Raw genomic sequence first — 27883 nt, 5'->3', positions numbered from 1 at the left:
CTGCCCCCACTGTAGTGCAGTGTCTTCTGACACTTATCACATGGTGTGCGCCTGCCCCTCCAACCCCGCTATTCCCCCCATCCCCAACCCAACCCGGGAGGACTGGGAGGCGACCCTGCTCGGCTGCCACGACTTACAGGCCCAACAAGCCTTAGTCGGGCGCGCCCGGGCGGCGGCAACCGCCACTGGGGTCCCATACTAGGGACCTCCACCTAGTGTTTGTAAGGATCGGTCCCTTACGGGCTGATCCAAACATACCTCCTGCTCATTCGTAATAAATGTTTTCACCACCACCCGCTCTGCTCAAAAAGGACTCCTAGCACTCGGACCCCGTCCACGAAAGGAATGGGCACCGGGAGGGGATCGCTGAAGGTCTCAAAACGAAGCGCCCTGCTCTTGCTGGCGTTGAGCTCGGCACCAGACAGCGCCGCGTAAGTAGTAAATACGGCCAGGAAGGCCTCAAAACTCCGGGTGTCTCGGACGAAGATTGAAATATCGTCGGCATAGGCCGAGACGACGATTGTTTCCTGTCCTGTCAATGGAAAGCCGCGGATGCGTTCGTTGGAGGCGACGCTGCGCAGCAGGGGGTCCAAAGACAGGACGAACAGAGCTGGAGAAAGAGGGCATCCCTGGCGCACGCCACGTGTTACGGGGAAAGGAGCGGTGACTGACCCGTTCAACAAGAGTTCGGCCGTGAGGCCCGAGTACAACGATTTGATGCGCTCAATGAAGCTGGCAGGCAGCCCAAAGCACCGCAAAACGGAGTATAAGTAGCGATGCTCTACTCTATCAAAGGCCTTAGCTTGGTCTAAGGAAACAAAAACCCCGCTAGTCCCTTTCGCGTGTGCGTATGCGAACACATCGCGCGTGAGCGTGGGCGACGCAAAGACCGAACGGCCAGGAACAGCGCAAGCCTGGAAGGGGCTAACGAGGTTTGGCAAAAGAAGACGCAAGCGAGCGACGAGAATCGAGGCGACCAGTTTGTAGTCAGTATTGAGCAGGGTTATCGGCCGCCACGCCGTCGGGCATGACGACGTTGTTCCCTGCTTTGGTATCAACACGATTCGGCCCGCACCGAAAGACGGTGGCTTAGCTCCTTCCACGAGGAAGGCGTTCACCAAATGCGTGAGGAAGTCCCCGAGCACATCAAAGAAGGTGTAGTAAAACCCGGAGACTAGACCATCTGGTCCGGGTGCGGAGGCGCGATTCATGTCGCTTAAGACTGCGTAGACCTCCTCCCGCGTGGCGCGAGCGCAAAGAGCCGATTCCGCGTCGTCGGGCGCGTGGGGAAGGGCGGCGCAAAAGGCGTCTACAGCAGCGTCAAACCCATCCCACTCGCACAGGCCTTGCGACGCAAAGAGATGGGCAAAGTGATCACGGAAGACGTGCTCGATGTCTTGGACCTGCTCGCATCTGGCATAGTTACGCTTCCAATACGGGCCGGTCGGTCGCTCTTGTGGCGGCAGCTGTTCGCGTGAAAGAGGTCAGCGCGTTCCTGCGACGGCATGCGGAGATTCGCTGCGGTACAGGAGGCCTGAGACCCCTCTTCCAGGATGCGGTGGTACCGGACGCGAAGAGTGTCCAGGTACTCTCGCATCGCAAAGGTGAGCTCACCCCCTTGCTTCACGATACGCATGCGGCGTAGCACGTCGTTGAGCGCCGCAGTCTTCCGCGCGTGCTTTGCTCTGCCAGCCCGAATGAGAACTTCTCGCCATCGTGTTTTCAGGGCGTCCCAAATCAAGGGACTGAACTCAAAGAGGGCAACAGAGTCCACCAAATCTGCACGGATGTCGCGAATGCTCTGGTCGTCCACCAAGAGTGAGATGTCCATTCTCCAAGTAGAGAACGTCGCAATTCGGCCCGAAGCGCACCTCAAGGATACCGCGACAGGTAAGTGGTCGCTGATTGCTCGGGCGCCTGGTGGAAATGGCACTACCTCGCAGGATACTAGTTGCGGCTCGAGGGCTGGAGGTAGGTACACCCGGTCGATTCGACTGGCGCTACGGCCCCTAGCACGTGTGGCAACGAAAAGGTTCCCGTGCAGTTCGACCCACGCGTCCGTAAGGTGCAGCTGGCGAACCAGTTTGCCTAGCTCCTTGGCGTAATAATTGGACGCACCTTGACCGGGGCCCTGAATGTCACGCCACGAGTCTAGGACGCAATTAAAATCCCCCAGCAGGACATATGACACGGATTCAAGCAGGTGAGATGTAAGAGAGCGGAAAAACTCGCCTGTCAGAGATCGCGTGACGGGCGCGTACAGGTTTACAAAGCGAGTCCTCCGCCCGTCGAGGAAAATGTCCACCACCAGTACTCGACCATCGTAACCAAAGGTACAATGCGCACCTGCGCGGAAAGCCGGCGTGAGGAAAACAACGCCCACACCGCAAGACCGTGAGTCCGTCAAGGAAAAGAAAGCATCGACATGAAAGCGTGAACGGAAAGAAATAACGTCTGCAGGGGTGCGAAAATTACACTCCTGCAAAAACAAAACATCAATTTGGTACGAACGCGCAAGGTGAAGCACCTCCCGTTGCTTATCGGGAGAGCGAAAACCCTGCGCGTTAAAGGAGGCGAAACGAAAAACAGCCATCATGAAAATAAAGGAAGCAATGTAACAAAAATAAACAACGAAACAAGTAAACAAAACAAAGCGCTGACGGACTCACAGTACAGTTCTGCGGATAGAGTCTGCGAGTGCGTTGATACACCGGCGCTGGGGGGGCGTCGAGGCGCTTGGGAGGCGTCCCGGGTCCCTGCTGGCGTCCTGGCTGGCGGCCCCGCGGCGGCGGGACGACGATGCCAAGCGGTGCTAATGGTTGCGCGGTGGAAAGGTCCGGCCGATGCGCGCGGCTGCGGCAGCAACACACAGTCACACACGCACCAACACACTCCACCGCGCAAACACCGTCCACCGCGCAACACCGTCCAAACGCGCCGACGGAGCCAGCGCGCCGAAAAGATAACGGCGCCGTAGAGCGTCAAAAGAACGGCGCTCGGGCGGGCGCCGAGCAGGGAGGGGAGGAGGAAAAGGCCCAGTAGGGCCTGAAGTCCGGCGAGGAGGCGCCATGGCGGAAACTATTCGTTTCCCTCGACGTCCATGTGGACGCCGTCGCCGTCGTCGTCTGCCGTCCTCGGTTTCTTCTTCGGCGCCTGGGTGGCCGAAGAGCAGGTCGCGCCGCCGTCCGACGACGAGGAGAGCTGGCGCTTGGGGTCGTCGAGCTCGAGAGCCTTGCGCGCCCCCCGCACCAACTTAGCTGCGCACGGGCCCTGCGGCGGTAGGGCGACCGGGATGTGCGGCGGCTTCGGTCGCGACTCGCTTGAGCCGTCGCTGCTCGGGGCGTCACTGGGGGAGGGCGAGCCAGGCGACGTGGTGTCCGTGCCCGTGCCCTCGTGCTGCGCCGCCGTGGGCGCGTCAAGCAGCGAAACCTCCAAACTCGGAGGTTCCACAAAAGAGGACTCGCCCTGCGAGTCGTCAGACTCGGACGAGGTCGATTCCGCGACGTCGGAGTTGCCCGTGGACAGCTCCGTCGCGGATTGCCGGACGAGGTGCCCGCCGTCTCCGTGCCCGCCTGGTCGTCATCGGGCTTGGTCGCGGCGTCGTCCCGCACGTCAGCCCCCTCGAGAGGGCTCGCCGCCGCCTCCTGTGCCGCGCCGCTCGAACCGGCGCCAGCTCCCTCAGGTGTCGCCTTCGGCCCGGGTTGTACACCAGGCTCCTGGGAAGGTCTGGCTGCCGCAGCAGCCGCGGCCGCCGCGTAGGACCGCGGCACGACGCAGTCGGAGGACGGGTGGTCGCTTCCGCACCTCTTGCATACCGGCTTGCAGTTGGCGCCGATGTGTCCGTACGCGCCGCACCGGCCGCAGCGCACCGCCTTAAGGCGCGCTCACACTAGCGGCAAACTTACCGCAGAGGCGCAGCGTCAACGGCGCCGCTGCGTCGTAGCTCCCCGGAATGACGCTCACACTGCGCGCGTTTTCTCGCTGCGGTTGTGTTGGAATGTAGAGAGAGGAGGCGTTGAGGGAGGATCCGAACGAGCAGAGAGAGAAGGGAATAGTCACGTGACACCAGAGAAGACACGAAAGCGCGCGCTTTTCCACTCGTCGTCTTGTCGTCTGCTACGTCTGCCAGCTTTCCTCCCGTCGCCCTTTTTGTCCGGAGGATGGCTGGTTCGAACGATGAGCTGTTGGCTACGGTAAACGTGATGATAATTGTTTGTTCGCTGCTTCTGCGCCGTCGCCGTGCACAGAATGCACGGAAGCGCCGATTTTGGGTGAGACCGATGTTGCGTCGTCGAGATCGAGAAGGGCAGGCGCGCCTATTGCTGCCACGGCTGCGGGCGGAAGACGAGCCCTACTTTCGCGAGTAAGTAGTTTCTTATCAGGTATTCGTAAAGTCTGTGCTCGTCGTACGGGATATAACTGACATAGTACTTGTCGCCTTTTAGCTACCTTCGGATGCCTCCCAGCACCTTCGACACATTGCTGGGCTTGGTCGAGCATAGCCTCAGCCGTCAGGTGACCCCATTCAGGGATCCGATTTCGGCCCACGATCGTCTGGCAATAACAGTACGGTGAGTGTCCATTTCTAATCATATCTAATTAATTGAAATGGTTAACAGCTTACCGCAGATTTAATTGCTGAAGCTGCACCATGTAATGTGAGCTGTTATGGATAGTGCTTATTAGCACCTGGAGATTAATTACACTGCGCACAGTATAAGGAAATTAATATTTTTCGCTACGTCTCACGTGACTGGAATTTCAACCCATGATATAGAGCTGATGGGACAGAACGCTTCCGGTTTCTAGGCGCCGCCGCGAGCAAGTATTTTTCGAATCATTATTTACAACCCATCATGTGGTCCACGTTTTTGTCAGATGCAACCATTTTATTGGAGCCCCTTTCAGAAATGTAAACGCGGCTTTCATGCACGTTGTCCTAAACTGTGGCGTCACTGGCAGTTAGTAAAACTAGTACAAGGGGCTGAAACTGCAAGTTATTGCTAATTAGCTGCATGTTGTGTTGTGACTAGAAGAATGCATAAAGCACGATGATAATTTTAGGATAAGGTAAGTGACGCCAACCAAGTAAAATACAGGAAAAACACGACGTTTCGGGACCGGCTCGGCCCCTTCTTCACGGTGTGACTACGGGCGAGCGCAGCTTGGCATTTTAAGCCCCTGTGTTGAGGACCTGCGGGTCAATGGCCGCAGCCCATGGATGCAGGATGAGGGGAGAGTCCCCAGGGAACGATTAACATTCTTCGTACAAAAGCTAGCGCAAAACACGACACACACAAGAAAGGTAGACAGGACTTGTGTGTGTGTGTTTCTTGTGTGTGTCGTGTTTTACGCTAACTTTTGTACGAAGAATAATGCACCAACTAGCCCAGCAACAAGTGTTACTTGATTAACATTCTCTCGTGTTTGCTGTATGTGCCACGACTCGAGTAGAAGCATCCTGCGTGGGTTAGCTTCCGTTTCCAATACAATGGTGCTGTCGAAGTCAATTCGGTGGTCACACCCTTCACAGTGTTCGGCCACGGCGCTGCGTTGACGATTCATGTGACGGACGTCCGCTCTGTGTTGGTTCATCCTTTCCGCGAAGTTCTTCGTTTCCCCTATGTACGACGCCGGGCAGACGGAACACGGAATTTTGTACACGATGCCCTGGGCCTTTTCTCTGGGCTGCCGGTTTTTTGGGCGGGGGAGAAGGCTTTACCTCCGCCTCATCTCCAGAAACGGCTCAGCTCCAGGCTTTTACGGGCTACCTAAAATTCACAAACCTGGCATCCCCCTTCGGCCAATTGTAGACTTCACTCTGTCTCCTCTGCGACGTCTCTCGGACTACCTGCACAAGGTGCTGGCGCCGCTCGCCGGCAGAACACCCACGCATGTACAGAATTCGCGGTATTTCGTCCAACTTGTCTCGAACCTTACCGTGGAGGAAGACGAAGGCCTAGTCTCGTTTGACGTGGTGTCGTTATTTACCTGCGTACCGGTTCCCCTTGCTGTGTCCGTTGCTCGCAGCGCACTCGAAAACGACCAAACGCTGCACGAGAGAACTCCACTCAACGTCGATGAGGTATGTCGCCTTTCTCGACCTCTGTCTGCGCGGTACCTTTTTCACCTACAACGGAGAATTTTTCAAGCAAACAACCGGAACTGCTATGGGGGCATCGATTTCAGTCACAGTGGCTAACCTAACCATGGAAGACGTCGAAAGCCGAGCCCTCTCCTCCTTTAATCCCAAGCCAAAGTTATTCCTCCGTTATGTAGACGACTGCTTTTGTGTGGTGAAAACCTCAGAGATAGAAAACCTCCAGAGTCATCTAAATTCAGTTGAACCGGCCATACAATTTACTGTTGAACATGAACAGCAGGGCAGCCTGCCTTTTCTGGATGTCCTACTTACAAGGCACGACAAAGGCCTGCAGTCCTCGGTGCACAGGAAGCCAACCCACACAGGACGGTACCTACATTTCGATTCGAACCATCCCATCCCGCACAAAGCACCTGTCGTGACGTCATTACTGAAGAGAGCCGACTCCATATGTTCCTCACGTGAAGAAAAAAGGAAGGAGAAGAACCGAGTCATTTCTGACCTCCAAAACAACGGCTACCCAAGCTCATTCGTCCGGCGCATTATCAGGAAACAAGAAAGGCAAAACAAAATCCGGTCTATTATTTCCTCAGACGCGTGCCAGAAGCGGAAACGTGTTTGCATCCCCTACGTGAGAGGCGTGAGCGAGACGCTCGGTCGCATTCTCGGAAAAGGAGTGCTGACAACACACAAACCGACCAGCACTATCGGTCGCCTTCTCCCCCGCCCAAAAAACCGGCAGCCCAGAGAAAAGGCCCAGGGCGTCGTGTACAAAATTCCGTGTACCGTCTGCCCGGCGTCGTACATAGGGGAAACGAAGAACTTCGCGGAAAGGATGAACCAACAGAGAGCGGACGTCCGTCACATGAATCGTCAACGCAGCGCCGTGGCCGAACACTGTGAAGGGTGTGACCACCGAATTGACTTCGACAGCACCATTGTATTGGAAACGGAAGCTAACCCACGCAGGAGGCTTCTACTCGAGTCGTGGCACATTCAGCAAACACGAGAGAATGTTAATCGTTCCCTGGGGACTCTCCCCTCATCCTACGTCCATGGGCTGCGGCCATTGACCCGCAGGTCCTCCACGCAGGGGCTTAAAAAGCCAAGCTGCGCTCGCCCGTAGTCACACCGTGAAGAAGGGGCCGAGCCGGTCCCGAAACGTCGTGTTTTTCCTGTATTTTACTTGGTTGGCGTCACTTACCTTCTCCTAACATTAAAATTTCCCAACCAGACAGACTTCTGTCGAATGTTTTCTTTTGAGTTTTGACGATGATAATTGTTTTAATGTTCAGTATAAAAAATTTGCTTTTCTGCAGCGCATGCAACACCAAGGTGAAGCACTTTTCCTTTCATGAAAGGGAAAGAGTGTAGGAAAGAGGAAATGTTGTATGTGGCCTACCGCAATTTTCATATTTGTAGAGCAAAATGTAAAATTTTTATCTTTCAGTGCAGCGTAATGAGACACATTGCTGTTTTAACTTTTAATTAGTTTCGTTTTCGTACAAAATATGCCGGTCAGTTATACCACTGTTCAATTTCTATAACATATGTGATTGTTTTCCAGGTTTCTTGCAAATGGGGAAACATTCCGCAGCTTGTCATACAACTTTTTGATAGGCCGATCTACAGCTTCACTTCTCATAAGAGAAACCACGGCTGCAATATGGAAGAATCTGTGGGATACATACATTCCTTTTCCTCAGACTGAGATAGAATGGAGAAAGGTGAGAGAAATTAGTTTTCTGAAAAAACAGCACTTGAATAGGAGTCTCAAAACATAAAATGGAGGCCACAGATGATGTGTTGTGACATCCATATCAACCTTGCCACCCCATTCCTAGCAATGTAAAGCTGTTCAGTGCTAGCTCACTGCATGGACGACTATAATTTTCACGTTACTCTTTAGGCCACCCTGCGGTGACAGTTCAGCATAACCCTTCATCTGAAATTAAGAACAGACAAATTTTGGGGAAGCAAATATCTCTTTTCTCCAACGAACCGAACAACTTATTAAAGCATTATACATGCTGCCGTGACATGTAGTGCAAGTTTAATGGAATGGTCAGTGCTACACTGAGTGCCTCCTTTACTTTAGTCTTCCTGTGCTTTTTGCATTGTGAATATGCAGTGAAATCTCGTATCTTCAGAGGTCTTTTGATATGTTTTTCTATGAATTGTTTTGTTTTGCAAGACCTATGTGTAAATGTTTGAAACTCGTTAAATTATTCATGCTTCTGAAAGAAACTCATTTCAGCTGAACGAACAGGAAGCAGGGATGAGGATTTTTATGTCTGCATAATTTTCGTTGCTTATTATATGCACTATTCTCTCTCCCCACTTCCATGAAATTGTTTACTAAGCCATTTAATGGCTGCCAAATTTGTGTTTGTTTCAGATTGCATTTGACATGGAACAGTACTGGAATTTTCCAAATTGCATTGGGAGCCTTGATGGCAAACATGTAAACATTGAATGCCCAAATAACTCTGGTTCAAGGAATCTCAACTACAAAAAAACTTTCAGTGTTGTTCTTTTGGCCTGCTGTGATGCTCATTACAGGTAAAGTTATTATCTGCACTTGGTTTCAACTTTATTCTAGCCATGTACACCGCAGTATTTTGCTATTTTGGTTGCACGAATGCTAAATATTAATGGCAAAGTAGACTGAATGCTGTCAGAAATGCAGCAACAGACCACGAGCATCTGTAGAGAATGTTTTTGCGACCGAGCGCTATGGAGCGAGAACACGAGAGGAAGACACAGGACAGGATGGGCGCAACGCCCTTTCTGTCTGTCACAAAAACAATGAACCAACTAGACCAGACCAAGATCCTCATTGAATGCAGAGGAAGTGCTTGCCAATTTGTTTGTTTGAAAGGGTTTGGGAAAAAAAGGAAGGGATGCCAGAAAATGATATTGGTTTTCAAAAACTCTTACTCTATATTGCTTGTGTTTTTTTTTCTTAATGCTGCACCGATGCCAGTTTTGATTAGTCATCAAATTACTGTGAATGTAAATGTGCCTTAGATAGGTGCCCTCATTATCAAGAGAAAGTCCGTGTTCCTTTTGGTTCTTTGCATTCTTTTAGTGCTTGTCAAAGAAACATTTCTTGACTGCAGCCCCAAGTCGGTGGTTTTCCAGTTTGCATCTTTTCGGTCTTCATACTTAGCTACTAATACTTATTGGCAATATAATTAATGATGCCAGGCTCCTGAGATCTAAGACTTTCAGAACATATAGTTATAATTCACACGTGGCAATGGGCACTTGTCATGATTTTTCTGCGACTGTAAGGTAAGAAATAAGGGCAATTGTGTGAAATATATAAAGTGCTAAAAGTGCCTATAAACTGCATAACGTGCTGATAACATGCGCTTATTATATTTATCAATACCTGCTTGAAATATTGTCCCATAGTGATGTCATTTATTTTGGAGAGGTTTGACCTGGCCTTTCTCATCGAGCTATTATAGCTCGATGAGAGCTATATTATTAGCTTACTGATTTCCTTCTGTTATGCCGCTTTGTTTCAGATTCACATATGTGGATCTTTGCCACTATGGTGGTGAAGGAGATTCTGGTATATTTTTGCGGTCAGATTTGCTCAAAAGCCTCAGCGAAAACTTGTGTGGTGTTCCATCCCCCACCACTGTCGGGTCGGCAGGTCTCGTTCCCTATGTGATTGTAGGCGATGAAGCCTTCCCTTTGAAAACATTCCTCATGCGTCCCTATGCCCGTCGTGGTGAGCCTGTTTATATATAGCATTATGCATTTTACAGCCAGTAATTGCATGATACTCACTGTAGTTGCTGTTGTTTACTTCTGTTATTTGTTTTCCATTTTAGAGCAAATATCTGGGTGAAGTACCATAGTCAAACAGGACCAAACAGCATTATGCACATTTAAACAGACAGTTTTGCTTGTGAGCCATGAAGTCCGCATTAAAATCTCTATTTTTTGTAACAGTAACCAGCAACATATTTTTAATCAAAAGCAGTAGTACTTATAATAACCCAGCTTACTTTATTTTAAAATCAAGTATTTGATGCAAGCCATTCTGGGTGACACAATGCATTTTGTAATGCGCCATTGTAACCAGAGAGCATTTTGTCAAACACAGCCATCAATCACTTTATTTTTCTTGTTCCTTTACCCTATTGTTAAAATTTAAAATGATTTAGAGTGGCAAGATTCTCTCATTAATATGCCTCATGTTGTCCTTTCTAGACCTGCAGAAGCACAGATTAAGCCCATCTGGACGCGAGGAGTACGAACAGAGAGCTACTTTTAACTACCGCTTAAGCCGGGCTCGCCGGGTCATCGAAAATTCGTTTGGGATAATGGCTGCTAGATGGCGAATTTTAAGGAGACCCTTTAGAGCATCAGAAGAAACAACCGAAAACATCTGTAAGGCATGTGTTGTGCTACACAACTTTATGATGTCAGAGAGTGCATTGGCACGATCTGCCTACAGCCCACCTGGATATGCCGACAGTGAGGACTGGCAAGGTAATGAAACTGCTGGATTATGGAGGACAGACGGCAATGACCTTCCAGCACTGAGAGGGATAAATGGACAAGGCTGCCACTCTGCAAGGTAAAAATGGAAGGCCTACGTCAACAAACATTTTTATACAGTGTATGTTGAGCTGCTCCGATGTTGTATTGCAGGTCTGCAATGGATGTGCGCGACAGATTGGCACAATATTTTGTCACAGATGGGAAACTTCCATGGCAAGAAAGGATCGTCAACCGTGCAGGACAGAAGGTAAAACAAGCAGGATAATGCTGTATCTGCTCTAAAAGATGTTCTTTAAAATGAATGCAGGCATCATACTTTTGAGTTGAAACAATTGCACGCTTTATTTCCCTCAAAATCAAGTCAATTACTTTACTGGAGGCTTTCTTGTTCAGCTTCATACAAAATTTTAGATATTTTAAATATAGCCTCTGATCGCTGCCTTGCTGGCAGAGCACGAAGCTTCACGGTGACCAAGCGGCCCGTGGCGTCGCTGTCGTCATCATATCCTTCTTCGTTCCTTTGTCTAGTAATATTGGCAAGACTGCCAGCACATTTGTCGAGGGTCGCCTTGACGCAGTCTTCAAAATTTTCTCCTGTCCTCTTCCTCCTTCTGCAAAATGATGAAAATTGTATTGTTTTACATCATTTTTTTATCTCTCTTGTGTTACGAAGTATGAAACTTGCAAGTACATACCGTGAAGGTGGCCCTCCTGAAGGAGTTTCTTTGGACAGCCTTGAGAAGAAAAAGCACAAAAACAAGTCAAGGAATGACTACATGACAAAGTTTGCTTGCTTGTCTACCTGGCTGGTGGTGCGTATCGCTGAAGTAGCTCAGTCTCAGCTGTTGCAGGGCTCGGAGGCGGTGGCCTCCAGTTTTGAGCAGGTGAAGGGCTGCTATACCCTGGCAACCTAGATTGAGCAGGTGCTGGGCTGCGTGACAAACAATGCACTTCCGAACTTTCTGATGTAGATCACTTACTGCAAAATGCGTGCAAATGTCAGTAAAAAGGATGGTAGATCTTACCTGCTGTCGTCGTCATCCGAACTGATAACTGTGTCGTCGTACCTGGATTGTATAAAATGTGATTTCACTGAACTTGCAGCATGATATAGACTTGTGTATGGATGTGTCTACTTACAATGCGAGGAGTTGTGTTTCTGCAGGGCTCTGGTTGTTTATATCAGCACTGCATCAAATAAATGTATTGAAACATGACATTCTTTGTACTCTCCTTGTACCAACACTGCTTGAAAGCATACTGAGAAGCACAAATGCGTGGTTTATCATTCTAAGGTATAAAAATTTCCATATCTGTAGTGTGTCGTGTATAACACAATACACACTTGCTTATTGAGTGTGTACTCACATTCCCAGAAGCTCCATGCCTGGAGAGCTCTGGCTTGTGGCAGTACTGCATGAAACAATTCCACTGAAGAATAAAATGCCCTCACACCTTGCCTCAATCCTGCCTAAAATACAGTCATAAGCTTGACATAATTGTATATGTTTGCCAGCCAAACAGACAATATTACCTACCTTTCTGGGGTAGCAAATCTGCTGCAACTTGCCTGACTCGGCCCTGGTGCTTGTCTGCATAACAGATGCCAGACTAGAACATTTTGGAGCTCAAGCATGCATGCAGATCACAGCAGCAGTTCATAACCATACATACCCGGTTTTCCTTGGTATGTTTGTCGTTATCCTGAGGTGCAAAAAAAAAAAACAAGTGTTTACAGCACTGTCAGTGAGGCAACATGCCTAGGGCTTCTAACTCTCCCAGACGTAAATTTTCAGATTAAGTGAACTTTATTTGCAATTTTCCGCGGGAGATATCAAAAAATGTTTCAAAATCGCACCCCGCTTTGTGTTCTGAACCATGGTGTATGCATATATACCGCCGTGCGCGGCCGCGTATCGAAGCAAAGTGCAGCAAGCACAAAGGGACCCGAGGCGGTGCCCAATCGCGACCAATTCTAGCTAGCTTTTCTATGATATTGTGGCTAAGCACGCGTTGCGAAAGTGCAGACGAAAAGGTGTGCATGGAAAGAAGCGGTACGGGTCATTGAGAGAGAATTATGGCACTGAAAAAGTTCGAGTAGCGCAAGCAAAGAAGGAAACTGCACCACTGCTACTGCTTCCCATTGCGAAAAAGGTAGCGGAGGCACTTTTGGAGCACTGTGGCTGTGCACCAAGTCAGAAAAAGATTCACACTGAAAGGGTAAAACATGCCGGCAAAGGCGTGAGTATACTTACCTGCTGGCGTAGTGTGGCGTGCTTCGCAGCATACCATCGATCAGGGGGAAGAGCGCCCACTTTTTCGCGGCGTTGCCGCTGTTCCCGGGTGCCCCACTCCGACATGTGGCGTCAGTGCCGCTGACAATCTTAAGCCAACGGTCCCTGGCATTCCTAAATTTCGCTGACGCCTCGGCAGCTGCAGAAAATATTTTCCTTATGCTGACAGACACGTGGATCGACTCCGGATATTAGACACTCCACAACGAAATAAACTTACCAGTCAGGCCAAACTCCAGTCCGATTATTTCCCACCGGTTGATTTTGGCATCCGTGTCCTTGTAATCGCAATGCGTCTTGTCGTAAAGAAAATGGTAGGGTCGAATGCATTCAAGAAAGCGCTCAAAATCCTCCAGTCGCATGTTCATGCTGGCAAAGCAACCGCCGAGCAAAGAGAAAGATATTGGTATGCGCCGAGTGCCTCGCAGGACACGCGCAGCCTTCGCCTCCGCCGACGGGGTCACTGAACTGGGACCGACGTCACGGTTCACGGTCGGCCCCCATTGGCTGTTCTCGTCAGCGGCACGGGAAAAATAGCTCCCGGACCCATCGCTCTGCGGGACGGCACAGCAGCCTGTCTGGGGGAGAAAAACCGGTTTGAGCGGCAAGCGGCGCGCGGTAAACGTTCTGCGTTGCGCGTTTTCCCGCCAGTGTGAGCGCGCCTTTACACGCAGCGCCGAAGTGGCCCTCGGCGCCGCACCGGGAACAGACGCGTTTCATGCCTCGGTATTCAATCATGGCTCGAACACCGGCCACCGTCAGGAAGTTCGGCGGAGCCCGGGTCATCTCGAGCTTCACCAGGCGTGTCCCGTTCCCGATGCGGTTCCTGGACTGGAAGGCGACCTCGGTGATGGCGCGCACCTTCCCGTACGGTTGGAACGCCGCGGCGAGGTCCTCGTCGCTGACGCACGGGGGGAGACGGAAAACCGTCACGTGCACCACTGGAACCCCCATCTGCTCCAGTGGCACCTCCTTTCCGGCGATGAGCAGCGAGCCCAACGCCACCATTTTCGCTGCCTGCGCCATGGAAGCCACGGCCGCCAGGAAACGTAAACCACCAAGGTGCTGCAAATATGTCAGCCCCCCGACTCCGAGCACCTCCTCGAGCAGGTCGATGAGGCGATTGGCCGGAACAGGTTCCGGCACAGTAAACAAAAAGCATTGCGCCTTTGTGGGGCGCACTGCAGGGCAGGGTCTCTCCATCGCGACGGGGCCCGGGTCACCACGGCAGGAGCGCGGCGCCGGGCAGCAGGCAGGACCTCCGGGACGCTGGATCCGGGGGCCCGCCTGGACAGGAAAGGCTCGATGATCCGCTGGCTCGATGGGCAGCGTAACGGCATCCGGGCACCGTACGAGACTTAACGAGATTTGTGTGTGTGTTGTGACTGAGAGAAGGATGAAAAGGAAATTGCACGGGCCTGCTACTGGCTCGAGCCAAGCCACCACCGCTGCCACGTGCAGATAGAGGAGAGTTAAAAGATCAGAGGAAGGAGAGAGAGGAAAGGAAAGACGCGCGTCGCAGCAACAACTGCGTCCGCCGGAGCGGACGCTGCTCAAAACTCAGATAAGCGGCCGAAGCCGCGCTCGCCGAAGCGAGAACAGATACACCTTCTCCACCTCTTTTTTTTTTATTTAACGAGATTTAACGAGACTCTCTATGCCCTCCTACGCGACCGGCATGCAAGCGCCGGTTGGTCTCCAAAGGAGTCACAAAAAATAACTGCTGCCAGTGCCTTCTCAATGTTTATCAAGATGTCAGTCGCTGTGCGTTTGATAATGCACGGAATTATAATTTCCGATTTCTAATAACGCGTGCAAAAAGCACGTAAATGCCACGATACACTTCGTTGTCATACGTGATCTCTTAGGGGCTTCGCGCATCGAAGCAAAGCCGCGCAGGCGCACAGGGGCCCGGGGGAGAAGCGCTGCGTTCAAAGGGCAAGGCATCGCGCCGAACGGGTGGTGGCGTTCCTCCCTTCCATTACGGTGCGGTTCGGGTGTCCACCGAGATGGCAGAGAATTACTGCGCCATTTCCTTTCCTCAAAAAACCTTGCGTTCAAATGGCAAGGCATCGCGCGGAACGGGTGGTGGCGTTCCTCCCTTCCTGTACGGTGCGGTTCGGGAGTCCACCGAGATGACATGAGGCCCGTAAACATTTCATGCTTACTTTACTCTCGGTTACGGGAGAGGCAGAGACTTTTTTTTTGTCCTATCTATGACCTAAAATTATCGCATCTATGCCGGAGAGTATCTTAGAGATGCGAATTTCCATTTGGAGGTGGTTTTCCGTGAATGTTGCTTTGTCTTCAATTTGTGGGTAAGGAAAGCCTTTTTTGTAGGGGTGTGCGAATATTCGATAATTTCGAATATTCGATCGAATAGCACGGTATTCGATATTCGCTTCGAACCGAATTCTCGGTATTCGAAATTTCGAAATATTCGCCTCGCGCGAATAGTGTTTCTGGGGCGCTTGCCCGCTTGCTTCATGTGGTTTCAGTTCCGAGTATTGCCGCATAGATGGCTTTTTTTTATCGCGCTTTCAACGCTCGGGGGTCAGTCATTACACGAATCACAACCAGGTCGGGGTGCGAACCCAGCTACAAACGAAATAAAGGTGAGGGCGACGCGCTCTTGCGGAAGATCCTGCGTTCTGGCCGTCTCCTAGCCTCCGCACTAAGGCTGCCATAAGCCGCGTCGCTGCCACCGTGTCGAGGCAGACGCAAAGAAGGAAGAGCACAGCCATGAGTCGTCTAAGCTTCAAAACAAGAAACCTCAGTTTACTGTTGTTGTTGTTGCGACTGAGCGAAGGATGAAAAGGAAAGTGTACGGGCCTGCCGACTGGCTCTAGCCGAGCCACCACCGCTGCCACGTGCAGATAGAGGAGAGTTCAAAGATAAGAGGAAAGAAAGAAAAACGAAAAAAGACGCGCGTCACACAACGCAACAACCGCGTCCGCCGCGGCGTACGCTGACTGGAAGATCAGATAAGCAACGAAGCCGCGCCCGCTCCACCGCCTCTCGATTTTTTTTCCCGTTAGAGTTGCAGAAAAGATTACCAGATAGGACAGATGCGAAGATAAACACGCAGCCCTACCGCGCTATCGCTTCACCCTGGTGACGAATCATGCGTACGGAACATGAGCGACCGTTCTAGGCAGCTTTCAAGCAAGCCATCATATTACCGGCGGAGGCGCGAAAAATTCAGCGGCAGCACGGGGACTCGATGTCGCCGAAGTGTATACTTACAATGGGAAGGGCGCCTTTAGCGTGTGATAACGCTAAGCTTATTGTGCACCCGTGGAGGATTACTGCCGTTAACGCTCGGCATCTACGACTGGCGTCTTTTCTTGCTATTCTGACTGCTTGCGCGTTGATGGGAACGGAACGCCGCCGTAATCAGGGCATTGAGCCATCTTCGGTGGTGTGCCGAACTCCGTCGCCGCAACTCGGGCACTCCCATACGTTGGAGGCTGAGAGCATTCTTGATGGAAGCGCGATGCTGAGTGCTGCTCGGAAGTAATACCGGGGACAATTTTGCCAGGACGCGCGAGCGGTGCGAATGACGTTTCGCTTGCGGCGCGAGTTTTGTACAGCCGTTTCCATTCTTGCTCTAGGGAATGCAAGTCTGGGAATGTAAAAGTTGTTCTTCCAGTATAAATTGCCAGTAAAAATTGTTCTTCACTCTAGGTGTTAAAATTTTGAAGTGTGGTTTTAAATAAAGCCTCAGTGCAGTGTGTAATGGCATCGTGTGTTAGGAAAATAAATGGTTTTGGAAATGCCTACTGTCACTCAGCCTCTTTTAGTGCCAGAAGTACTATTCGAACTATTCGCTTCGAAATTATTCGAAGAAAATTGCTATTCGCTTCGAATTCGCTTCGAATCAAAAAACCACTATTCGCACACCCCTACTTTTTTGCAAACTCTTCCCTGCCAAAGACCAGAGAAAATTTTCTGCATCGCAAATAACTTTCGTATAGCGTTTTAATACCTGGTGCTGTACTACGAAAAGAAATTCTTGCAGTAACAACAGAATTTTCTGTAGTGTTTGTCGGAGCAACAGAACCAGTTCAGTCTCGAGAACAGGCGGCATTGCAATGTTGCAAAACATGTACTGTAAAAACTGGCGGGTAATTTTTTTATATTTTGGGACTGAGTCTGTTTTATTTTTTGGAAAGGCTGATTGCAGAATGATGAGTTGTGTTCATTAACATCAGGGACTCGCTTTTAGAAATGTTCGGAGAGTGCATTTGGGAGGCTGATACTTTCCAGCAAGATGTCCGATAAGTGTCGACCTCAGTTGTCCCATCTTTTCTAGTTTTGTTTTCGACAGACTGCGCATGTAGCAGGTAAATAACATTAGACGACGCGCGAATAAAGCTAGGACCACGGTGTACGAATATATTTAGGTGCTGACACTGCGCCCGGCGGCGTGACCAGATCTTGTTCGGTGCTCCATGCGCTTCTCTCGAGTGCGTACAGATGGCGCCACACGAGGGTGTTTGTCTAGTCAATGGCTGTGGCGGCCGTAATTCAGGTGCTGCGCGATCATTCGATGCCGCGGCCGCGGCGTGCACGTGTGCTTTTTTAAGTTTGTTTGCTTGTTTCGGGGGGTTTAATGTCCCAGATCGACATAGGCTATGAGGGGCGCCATAGTGAAGGGCTCCGGAAATTTCGACTACCTAGCGTTCTTTAAAGTACACTGACATCACACATTACACGAGGATCTAGAGTTTTACCTCGGTCGAAATTCGACCGCCACGGCAACGCGCAGAAGTATTGAAACTGCGGTCGACACCGAATAATTTTTTGCGCCTTTGTATTTTTCTTGCTGCGACTACATGGATGGGGCGGAAAAGCTGCGAAGATGTCGTCCTGCGATTTCCTCCGAGCTCGTTGTTGAAATGCGTTCTCTGCAAAACTTTTTTTGTTTATCCACACGAACGCTGAGAGCATAGCTAACTATGCTGACTCTTAAATATAAAAGGTCAACCGCAACGCGCATGCTCCCGCATTTGGGCCAAAGAGCCTACGAGTACATTTAGACATTGCTTGAGCAGTGTAATGCGCCGACGTTGTAAGATGATGCCCGCCATATAGAGAACATCGTTAACTTCATCCAATTAGGGTTATTTAATGTGGAGAGAAACCTCAAGGGTGTTTACGCAATTCGTGTGCATCAGAAATGTTGCCTCCACAGCCAGGAATAGAACATGCGATCTTGTGCTGCGTTGCGGAACGCCTGTACCGCTATACGAACGAGCATAGGGACCGAAAGAAAACCAAGCTTGCATTTGCTAAGTATTTAAGGCTAGTGCAGTGCACTTTTAGCTACGCGACGTGAAAATGGTTAGTGGAAGTTCCCTGGCATTCCTCCTGCCAAGCTCATCTTTTAAGCCAACGCCGACGATGCTGAGCTGTTGTCTGCCTCAAGGAAAGACTAGCGTGCATGCTCAGAGGTAAAATACTTACGCGACTCTAAACTGGGATTGGCGGCTGTCAGCTGAGATTAATTGCAGTTGGCATGGTAAAAGCAACTCTCTGACCTCAATAACGTTGGGCCACCAAATACTCTATCGAATGCTCGGGGCTCTGACAAATCATGCAGCTGCATATTTGTTATAAATGTTACCGCCATGAGTTACCATCTTTATGACACCAAAATGTACACTGGGTGGAAACTGGCCTCCGAAATTAATTGCTACGCTGCCATAACATGTATAGGCAAGGCTGAGGACCTAGAATGTTAAGTATCGGGACCAGTGCACGACAAACCTTAGCACTATTACCACCATGAATACCGATGAAGACAGGACTTGCACTTAAGTGAGGAGGCGCGTCCGTATTTCAAGGCAGAAGAAGGGCATGTTCCCTGATCCGGTGACACGTATGACCAGCAGAATGGAAAGTTGGCCTAGTTGGAAGCTGTTCATGGTGAAAATGGGGGCGCGAACAAAACGGAGACAGAGAAAGAAGACAACAGGACGAGCGCCTTTTTCACAACTGGTTTATTGGAAGGAAGCGTGTTATTTGTGTTTTTTAACCCTGATATGATAACTATGTTTTTTGTCACTGCCTTTGGTATCGGTTTGTATTTAAGAAGTCGTTTCCTTCCAAATAAACCAGTTGTGAAAAAAAAGCTGGTACTGTTGTCTTCTTTCTTTGTCTCCGTTTTGTTTGAGTCCCCATTTTCACCATGGACACGTATTATGTACTCCAGGTACATGTCCGCTGTTTCTTTTGAGGGTTCCATGGTGGATCGACGTCTTTTTGACCAAAAGTCTTAGACCAAAAGTTGCCTTCACGGATCAGAGATAAGTTCCGCCGTCAAGCAACCATAAATCCGCCTCGTGCGGTAGAAGCCCAACTTGTGGCCCTTTTTTGACCGAAGCGTAGCCTTGTGGTAGAGCATCCGCCTCGCATTCGGGAGGTACTGGGTTCGATCCCCAGTGCCCCCGGGTACCCACCGGTTTCTTTAATGGGTACAAGATTTCCCCTGGCCTGGTGCTTGGCTCTTCTAGGGTGAGATACTTGGGAAAAGGGTCTTAGACCGAAGAGTGAAGCGAAAGCTTCACTACGGGACCTGGGGCTTCAATCGCGAACCGTGAAAATTTGACCTTCAGGTGAAACCATGAAAAAAGAAAAAGAAATTGAACCAATATCCATGACTGGGAGTCGAACCCGCGGCTGCGCAAACATACCTTCGTTGACTCCGCTCAGCGAGACACTAGGCAATAGTGCCTAAAAGAAATATCAAAGCATGCTTGCGCCACAAAACACCAGGCCACCATAGCCCTGAAAGACCCTAATTTCTAAAACATTAAAGGTCTGGGAGGCCCATACATGCATCCAGATAGGGGAGCCAGCTAGGCGGCTCTTGCAAGGAAGCATATACTCCCCGCACCAAAGCGCATTATTCACGAAACAAAGATTCCGACGACCGTGGTGATTCGACGTGGCGGTCCACTAGGCGGCTCTTCCACAGACTAAAGAGTCTCAGCAACATAAATAGATCATATGGCACACCACAGGTTTTCTTCACAGGCAAAAAACGAAGACTGTACCGTGGGACGTCTATGTCCTTCTCAATTGTTCGTTGTAATATATCCTAGAACATAGCATTAATGCACAGAATAAAACAATTGTTAATTGTCTCTAATGTACTGCACAGGTGACAATTCACCGTCCATGTCGCAAGCATCTCTTTAGCATGAAGCCATGCCTTCACAGGCAGCGTAGACGTGTGCAGTTTAAAGACGAATGTTTTCGCAACAGAAGAAACGCCCATTCGCCTAGCATGTTTTAAAGCACTGGTGTCAAGGAACTCCAGAAAAGGTTGCCGATACAAAGGTACAGGAAACAAATACTCTGTAAGTGCCTGAGTCATCTGCCTTGTGGAGAGGTTGTACAGGTAGCCCCATGAAAAGCGCACAGTGAGGAAATTGAAGGTGTCAGCAACTTCCTTAAGAAGAGAGTGTGTCCAGTCGGTGCGAACAGGAAAGGCAACTGAGCACTGAGACTCCTAATGAGCACAGCTACAAAGAAGGAGTGGGTGTAATGTGAATGCAAGATAACCGCTGGTCCTTAAGGGTAACTGAGTGGATACCAAGGTAAGGCAAGCGTAACAGGGGGCGGCAGGAAGTTAGGTGGGCGGATGAGATTAGGAAATTTGCGGAAATACAGTGGCCGCAACTGGTGAAGGAGAGGGCTAATTGGAGAGACATGGGAGAGGTCTTTGCCCTGCAGTGGGCGTAGTCAGGCTGGTGATGATGATGATGATTGCCGGTTTGGAAAAGAAAAAACGGGAACCAAGCTGATGAACGAATAAGTGAGCAAGGCCTATTCCACCAGACTCAAGACAAAGAAATAGGTTATCGCAACGGAAGGGTTCCCGTTGGGAACGTCATACGAATGTAGCAGATATTATGTGCATCACCGGCACTTTCTTCATTGCACAGTGGAGAACCTGCAGCACATAGTCAAGTTTTGCAAATAAAAAAAAATGTGCAGAGTTGAGCCCTAGCAAATACAGACAGTTCCCTACCCAACCAAGCCTGGGTTTGTCGCCTCATGAAGATTATCTGTGAATCCCAGTAGGCTCTACTGTTGCGAACTTGTGAAGAGGAACCCCTAGGTAGCGAAGGGTCCCGCAGTCCCTAGGTAGCGAAGGGTCCCGCAGTTCCAGCTTATGCCACCATAATGACTTGGCGTTGTACCCCAATGGCCCAACAAAAACAACTTGGATTTATCTAAAGAGCCGCACCTGATACCTCGCAAAACTGTTCAGTAAAATGTAATGCCTCAAGCACACTCGTTTTGTCAGACCAAAAGAGGGTGACATCATCTGTATAGGCTAAAACCTTAATTTCACATTGTGCCAGAGATAAATCACGGATAGTTGCGCTATTAATAATACTGCGGCAAATGGGTTCAAGATATAGGGCAAACAACAAAGGCGATAATGGACAGCCTTGGTGAAAAGATAATTTCAAAGGAATAGGTTTAGTTAGCTCTTAATTAACAATTAGCCTTGTATAGAACTGCTTATAGCACATTCTTATGTCCCTAAGCGAAACATTTATAATATCTGCATGCAAGAAAGACCGCAAACAAGAAATCGTAACGAACTTTATAAAAGGCCTTGGCAAGGTCAGTCTGAATTATAGCTACTTGTCCGGTCTCATCTGATACTGTCTCCAATACTGAACGTGCAATATGAATATTAGTTTGAATGCTGAAGCCTCTGATACCGCAGACCTGATGCATGCCAATTAAGTGAGCGACAACTAGCTGCAGAAGATTGCAAAAATCCTTTGCAAAAAGTTCGTAATCTACATTACAGAGCGAAATTGGACGATAATCCTCAACTGCTTTAAACCTATTTGTACCTGTGCTTTTTGAAATTAACGTAGTGTGCACAGAATAGAAATTGGGGGGGGGGGGGGGGGGCAAAAAACCAACACCGTAAGAAGCCTAGAAAACCTCGATCAAGACAGGCGCTAGGCATGTGGAAAATGTTTTATAGAATTCGCTAGTAATGCCATCTGGCCCAGGAGATTACTGAGCCGTCAGGTCAGAAATGGCAGATTTAATTTCGTCTAAAGTGATAGGCCCCTCCACTACAGCACGATGCTCATCGTCAAGTCGGGGAAAGGCTTCTAATAAGCGACTGTAATGTGATCTCACATTTATTCCCGCACAATCCCGAAACAGCTTACGGTTATAGTCAAAGAAAGCATCAATAATTCAAGGACCATCGCTGTATGTGCAACCACTGTAATTAATTTCCAATATTTCTTTAGTGAGAGCAGTCTGCCTGTAATCACTCAGGGCACGTCGAGATGGTTGCTCATCCAGAAACCTACGGATCCGAGACCTTATCGAGGCACATTTGTATCTTTCGGTTTCAAACTGCTGTAGCTCTGCTTTTACCGCAGTGATATCTCCTACATAGGTACTTGGGCTAATCCTCTATAGCTCATGTAGCTCAACCAAAGTACGGCCGAGATCTGGAAGGTGATATCTGTGCAAAAACGCGATTCTTGCTGAGGCTTCAATAGCAATGTTTTTTTGTTTCTTGTTTAAATAAGTCCCATTTTTGCAAAACTGAGAGATCACCGCCTGATCATGTGTCCTTCAAGGAAGTAGATACAGCACGTTTGAAAATTTCATCTAAAAGCAGACAGCCATTCATCTTCCACAGCTCCCATCGAGGATGGAGTATGCGCCGACTGTACCTCCCAATCTGAAGAGACCCCATGCAGTGATCACTGAAGGTGTGGCCGCACCTAGTAACCAAAAACGCTGGCTAACATGTCTGTTGAAACGTAAATCTTGTCAAGCCGAGCACTAGAGGAGCACTGAAAATGAGTGAAATGCATGTTATGTCCCTTATCTTGCCCACATCCACCAGGCTGTATTCGCATGCCAGATCAGTAAGTAGAGAAGCATTAGGGTCATAACGCTTTCTGAACACTGCTCGGCCTTCATCACTACAAACACAATTGAAATCACCGAACACCATTATTTTACGATTCATGCACAAATGGTCGACTAGTGACAGGAAAAACAGCCTTCGACCACACTGCTTTGCAGGGGAATAAACACAAATAATTCGCCATTGTACACCCGAAATTGCGAGGTCACAGCAGATTAATCGCCCGTCATCATCTATGCGATACGACACGGCATTAATCCCCAGTGTGTTGGCCAGGAATAGCATGCACCCTCCTGATAAGCCTGTCGAGTGACTAACGATGACATTGAATTCTGACAAAAAAGGCTCTAGAGCAGCTTGAATATCCTCATTAGAGGATAGTTGGTTTCCTGAATGGGTGCCACACTCACACCCCATTTTTTTAAAAGATGCCGTAACTGATGTTGGCTTCGACGGTTACGCAAACCCCTAATGTTAAGGGTAGCGACCTGAAACACTCTGACGCCCGCTATTTTTGGTGCTCGTCTTGTTGAACGCCATCCCCTGTACTGGAGTGGCCGGCCTGCAAATCGGCGGCCTGCAGGGCAGACATCGCCCCTCGTTTAGAGGTTACCCTTCCCAATGCTACAACACCAGTTGCCTTCCGCTCATCGCCACTGATACACACCTCGTCGTCTGCAGGACGCTTCAAAGGTGCGCTGTTGTTAATCGCCTCTTCTGAGACAGCCGAGGCTTCGGCTTATGAAGCTGAGTGGACCACGTTGCTCGCAACCACGCTGACAGCCGAGGGGGCACCGAACACACTGGAGGCTGACACTTCAGGCGACACACTGCTCCACAGTGGCGACGAACGAGCATCACCGGCGCAGAAGGCATGTCGCACATTCACTGGCTGTAGCGCCTCCACTGACTCTACAGAAGGGGTGTTCTGCTCTCGTGATCGCTGGGACACAGGTGGCTCCTGAGCAGCAAGCACAGGACCAGACCCGGGTCCGGCAACTTTGGGTTTGGATACAGGGATCCCTGTTTGTCCGAACTTGCAGGCGGTCCTTTTCCATTATTCGGTGCAGATACCCTTGGTCCATCTTCTGTTGGGAGCTCGTGACTCAGTTCACTCGACGCTTCCACAACATCGGACACATCCATATTGTGTTCAGACATCACTTCATCCTCATGTGTCTAGGCTATCGCCGCAGCCAACACGCCTCGTGTTAAACAGCACCGCACTCTTGCGCTGTGCATGGGAGATCATCGTCTTCATCAGCTTCCATCTGCTCCGTCGCGCGGCACTGCCTGCTCACCGTCGCCTTCTACGTAGCACAAATCCGTGATTTCGCTACGATTCTAATGTAGTTAATATTCACTGTTGTTTTCTTTTTCACACGCCGTCGCCGAGGGCAGTGCGGCAGCGGCGGATGCGGACCACTTCTTTGGCTGCTTGGTACACGTGGCTGCAAACTTTCGCTTTCTTGGATGCTTTCTTGAATTTGCCGTTTTGTCAGATATTTGGGACATCGGGGAAAAATAAACGGCACAGCATTCGCCAACAGCACCGGTTTCTTGAGTGCATTTAAAAGTGCCTGGCCATTAAACTAGGCGTAGTACGATTTTATATCGTATGCTCGGAAAAGTGCTGAGTGCAAACGTGGTCACTCGGTTGCAATATCCTATCTGCTCAGGGTGTTGCCTGGCGCCAAAGCTCTAGGCGAGAAGACTCCGACGCAGCTTGAAAAGTGACACTTGGTCCGGACAATATCGGTAGCCCGATCTGGAGTTGGGTACGAAGCATGATCGCGTCTAGTCAGCTTCTGGACCTAGCTGGACCTCTCAGGTGTGCCATAGCAGTAACCAGCACATCACAACCACTACGTAAATAGGCCGCGACGACCGTCCACGGCGTCGGCTCGCGCCACCACGTACAGGCGGCCAAATCTTTAGCTGGCGTGCATGACGGCCGCGTTTTCCGTGCTCCTGTAGCTTATGAAGGAGCAAACTTGCGAAAATATCAAACTTCAGCCCACGCTCACTAAGCCCGTGCTTAATATTGAGCTTTCCGCAAGTTTGCTTCATCCCAAAACACAGGGGCACAGAAAAAGCGGCCGTCACGCACGCCAGCCAAAGATTTGGCCGGCTGTAGGTTTGCACAATGATCACTGCGGCTGGTCCCCAACCGCGACACAAAAAGTTAGTTCCGTGGGCGTCCGGAAGGGGGGCAAGGGGGGCAATTCATGTGTCGATGCATACTAGACTGGGCTAGGGTCAAAATTCACTTACGCCCCCATAGCAGCCTCGAATAGCACATTAAAAAATAAACAGTAAGACAAGGAGGATGAGTGAAAAGACTTTATTGTGTTATTGAACGAATGCTCTTGGTTCTTCAGCTACAATAAGTCTCCTTTATGCCCCTAACCTCGTAAATTACTTGCTACCCCAACAGTAAAGTGAACCCCTGAGCAGCAAGGTCCCTTGAAACTTGGAAGACATGACCTTTTCAAAAGCCCATATTTATTTTGGGTTTTGCAACTGCAAGTGAAGTATAAATGTTGATAATTTTATCCTATACGTGCAACATCAACTGGAGTAGTTATCTTCGAAGGTCTTTATCCACTCCACTAAGGGCAGCGGTCATATATGGGCCGCTGCCCTTTAACTAAAGAGCCATATATCTGGAGAAAAAAACACAAACACCAACTGCTTATCACGTCCGTATCATTGCCTTGCGAAACCCGTTCCCCGAAGAGCTACCTGATGCTATTCTTGTTATCACCTGCCAATTTTTTCTGCTGTACACCATTTTGCCATTTAAATGAGTGTTCAGACGCCTGTGAAATCGGAGGGGTGGGAACAGTCCGACCAACACAAGGCGCGGACTGAACAGCTATGAAGAGCATCACTGCAACTCATTTGCACGTGGGTTTTAAATTAGATGCATGCGGTTTCCTCGCACACTGGTAAAGTTTTAGTAGCAGGCATTTGGAATGCAATGCGTAGAAAATCAGATGATTTCACTCGCGAAGACAGCGAGGAGCTGGAGTCCAGCGGCGACGACAGCGATACAAACATAGAAACAAACGCATCTGCAAAAAGGCACCAGCTATAGCGTCTATATCTTACAATAAATTAGTTTTTCCCGGAATATCAATTAAATATTGTACTAAAAGATGTCGATTTTGAGTAATAGCCTAGCCCTGTCAAAATCGTGAAGAAAAAAATGTGCGGCCCTTAGGAGAGTAAATACAGTATTTAGGATCAGGACTGGCCTGATAGAGGAACGAACAGTTAAATTATGCAGCTGTTCGCAGGTTCTACACTAGTCTCTGCTATACGTTTGTTGTGCTCATACATGACATTAACGAACTTCAGAAGCATTCCTGAGAGGTCGACATATTGAAAGTAGCAAAGGCAGGAGTGCAAGACGATATCACATTTAAAATCATTTCATTTCCAGAAGCCTTCAAACATACTGTATATCTAAACGAGTGCGTCGCTCGATGTGTGGAGTGGACAACTAAACAAATTAGCAAAAGAACAACATGCGGGCTAATGATAAAGCATAGTTCAGTGAACTGTCTTGGATTTAACTGTGCTTTTTAATGGCTAGGCGCAGTTGCTGGTCTCTGATCCTGACATTTCAGTCTGCTACATATTAATCACTCCAAGTCTGGTTTCAGTTGCTTTAATGTGAAATTTTGCTATGGTTTTCAGTGAGACATACAGGATAGAAATGAAGTGTTAGCGCTAAGCATGACAAAATGTAAGCTCGGTCATCAAGGATATTTATAGTAGCTCAAGTTTCAAAACTCTTTCTCGAAATTCAATATTGCATTGAATAATTCTACTCTTATAATCTGTCACACTGTGACTGTAACTATGAATGAATACATCATGAAGAGCCACTTTAAGCACGGACATCACGCCTATTTATAGTGGCTGAAGCTACAAAACTTTCTACAAATTCAATGTTGGATCGAAAACTTCTACGCTAATAATCTGTCGCTCTCTGACCGTAACGATGGCAGCATGCATGATACAAAGGCACTTTGGATACTTTTCTAGAGAGCCCATTTTGTCTATTTTTATATTACGCGCGTTATGCTTTAGCCGGGTGATCAGCGCCATATGGTGGAACGTACGGAGTTTAGGGTGTGACATTCTTCGGGCATAGTTGGCTGTTAAGGCTCCAACTCTGGCGTTATCAGGAAGATTCATTCTAGGCTGCTACGAATGCAACAAGACAATCTCACAACCTTTGTCATCACCATTAAGTGCGAGTCAGCTGCGCTATGAGCTCACCCATGGTAATTACGAGGTTCCCATGCCCATGCCCATGTCCTTTTCATATCTATAGCCATTAATAAAGATTATTATTATTATTATTATTATTATTATTATTATTATTATCTATGGCGCAGTCATGCCAGTATAGCACTCAGTGTATTATGTAGTGACATACAGGTGTGGGGCCACCCGGCGGCGATAGCCTCTTTATGTTTAGTTGCATGAAGTAGAAAGTACAATATGCTGTAGGTCTGCAGAAAATAATTGGCATTGTGACAGCTTGAAGGCGTCGCAGACACACACCCTCGTGTTGTTCTCACAGCGTCACCAAAAAAGTCAGTACACGTAACAAAAGTATTTGACTGAAGTGTTCCGCAGAGGTGAAAAGGAGCTACTGCGTGAGAGCATCTATGGCAAAGAACTGGTGAACATAAGCGATTTAGAACATACGAGTTAGCAGAATTCATCATGGAGGATTGAAATGGTATCTTGTGCGATTCTTCCGGCATACTCGGTTGCTTCTATTGTAGGCGTTGCGATGCGTAGTTTGAGTTTTCGCCTTTTGTCGTTGACACTTCCAACGCATGAGGAGACCGCGTCTGGCTCCCCAATAGTGGAATAGGTCCTTGTCGACAGCGGGAGTTTCTGTCGTGAGTGTTGGTCTTGTGTGTGTCGCTCCAGGTCCTCATGCAGTGCACTGCTGACCCATTCTAGGAGGGAGTGGGTGGTCGATAAATACGAATCGGTGAA

The 27883-nt window shown here is 49.1% G+C and overlaps 2 protein-coding genes and 1 pseudogene across 2 annotated transcripts in view; all 3 read right to left on the bottom strand.

Annotated features, from left to right (window-relative positions):
• Nucleotides 1-1546: 1546 nt before the first annotated feature.
• On the bottom strand, nucleotides 1547-2907 carry LOC149360535 (uncharacterized; annotated as a pseudogene).
• Nucleotides 2908-10889: 7982 nt separating this feature from the next.
• Nucleotides 10890-13407, bottom strand: LOC149360534 (uncharacterized). Its single transcript, XM_089572379.1, has 10 exons — nucleotides 13142-13407; nucleotides 12883-13060; nucleotides 12302-12331; nucleotides 12166-12219; nucleotides 11996-12040; nucleotides 11768-11815; nucleotides 11653-11694; nucleotides 11430-11558; nucleotides 11323-11361; nucleotides 10890-11238 (listed from the first exon to the last, which is right to left on the bottom strand). Exons 1-10 carry the CDS (start codon nucleotides 13287-13289, stop codon nucleotides 10998-11000), a joined length of 954 nt encoding a protein of 317 aa, XP_089428505.1. The 5' UTR covers nucleotides 13290-13407; the 3' UTR covers nucleotides 10890-10997.
• LOC149360532 (uncharacterized) overlaps nucleotides 13359-27883 on the bottom strand; it is a 91741-nt gene continuing 77216 nt past the window's right edge. Inside the window, exon 2 of the mRNA XM_089572376.1 lies at nucleotides 13359-14208. Coding sequence (XP_089428502.1) covers nucleotides 13438-14208 — 771 coding nt within the window. The 3' untranslated portion in view covers nucleotides 13359-13437. The remainder of the gene's footprint in view (nucleotides 14209-27883) is intronic.

This window comes from Amblyomma mixtum, chromosome 2, assembly GCF_055824585.1.
Source record: "Amblyomma mixtum isolate Tamu chromosome 2, ASM5582458v1, whole genome shotgun sequence".
In the NCBI taxonomy this organism is placed as follows: domain Eukaryota; kingdom Metazoa; phylum Arthropoda; class Arachnida; order Ixodida; family Ixodidae; genus Amblyomma; species Amblyomma mixtum.
This window is presented reverse-complemented; position numbering and strand designations above follow the sequence as displayed.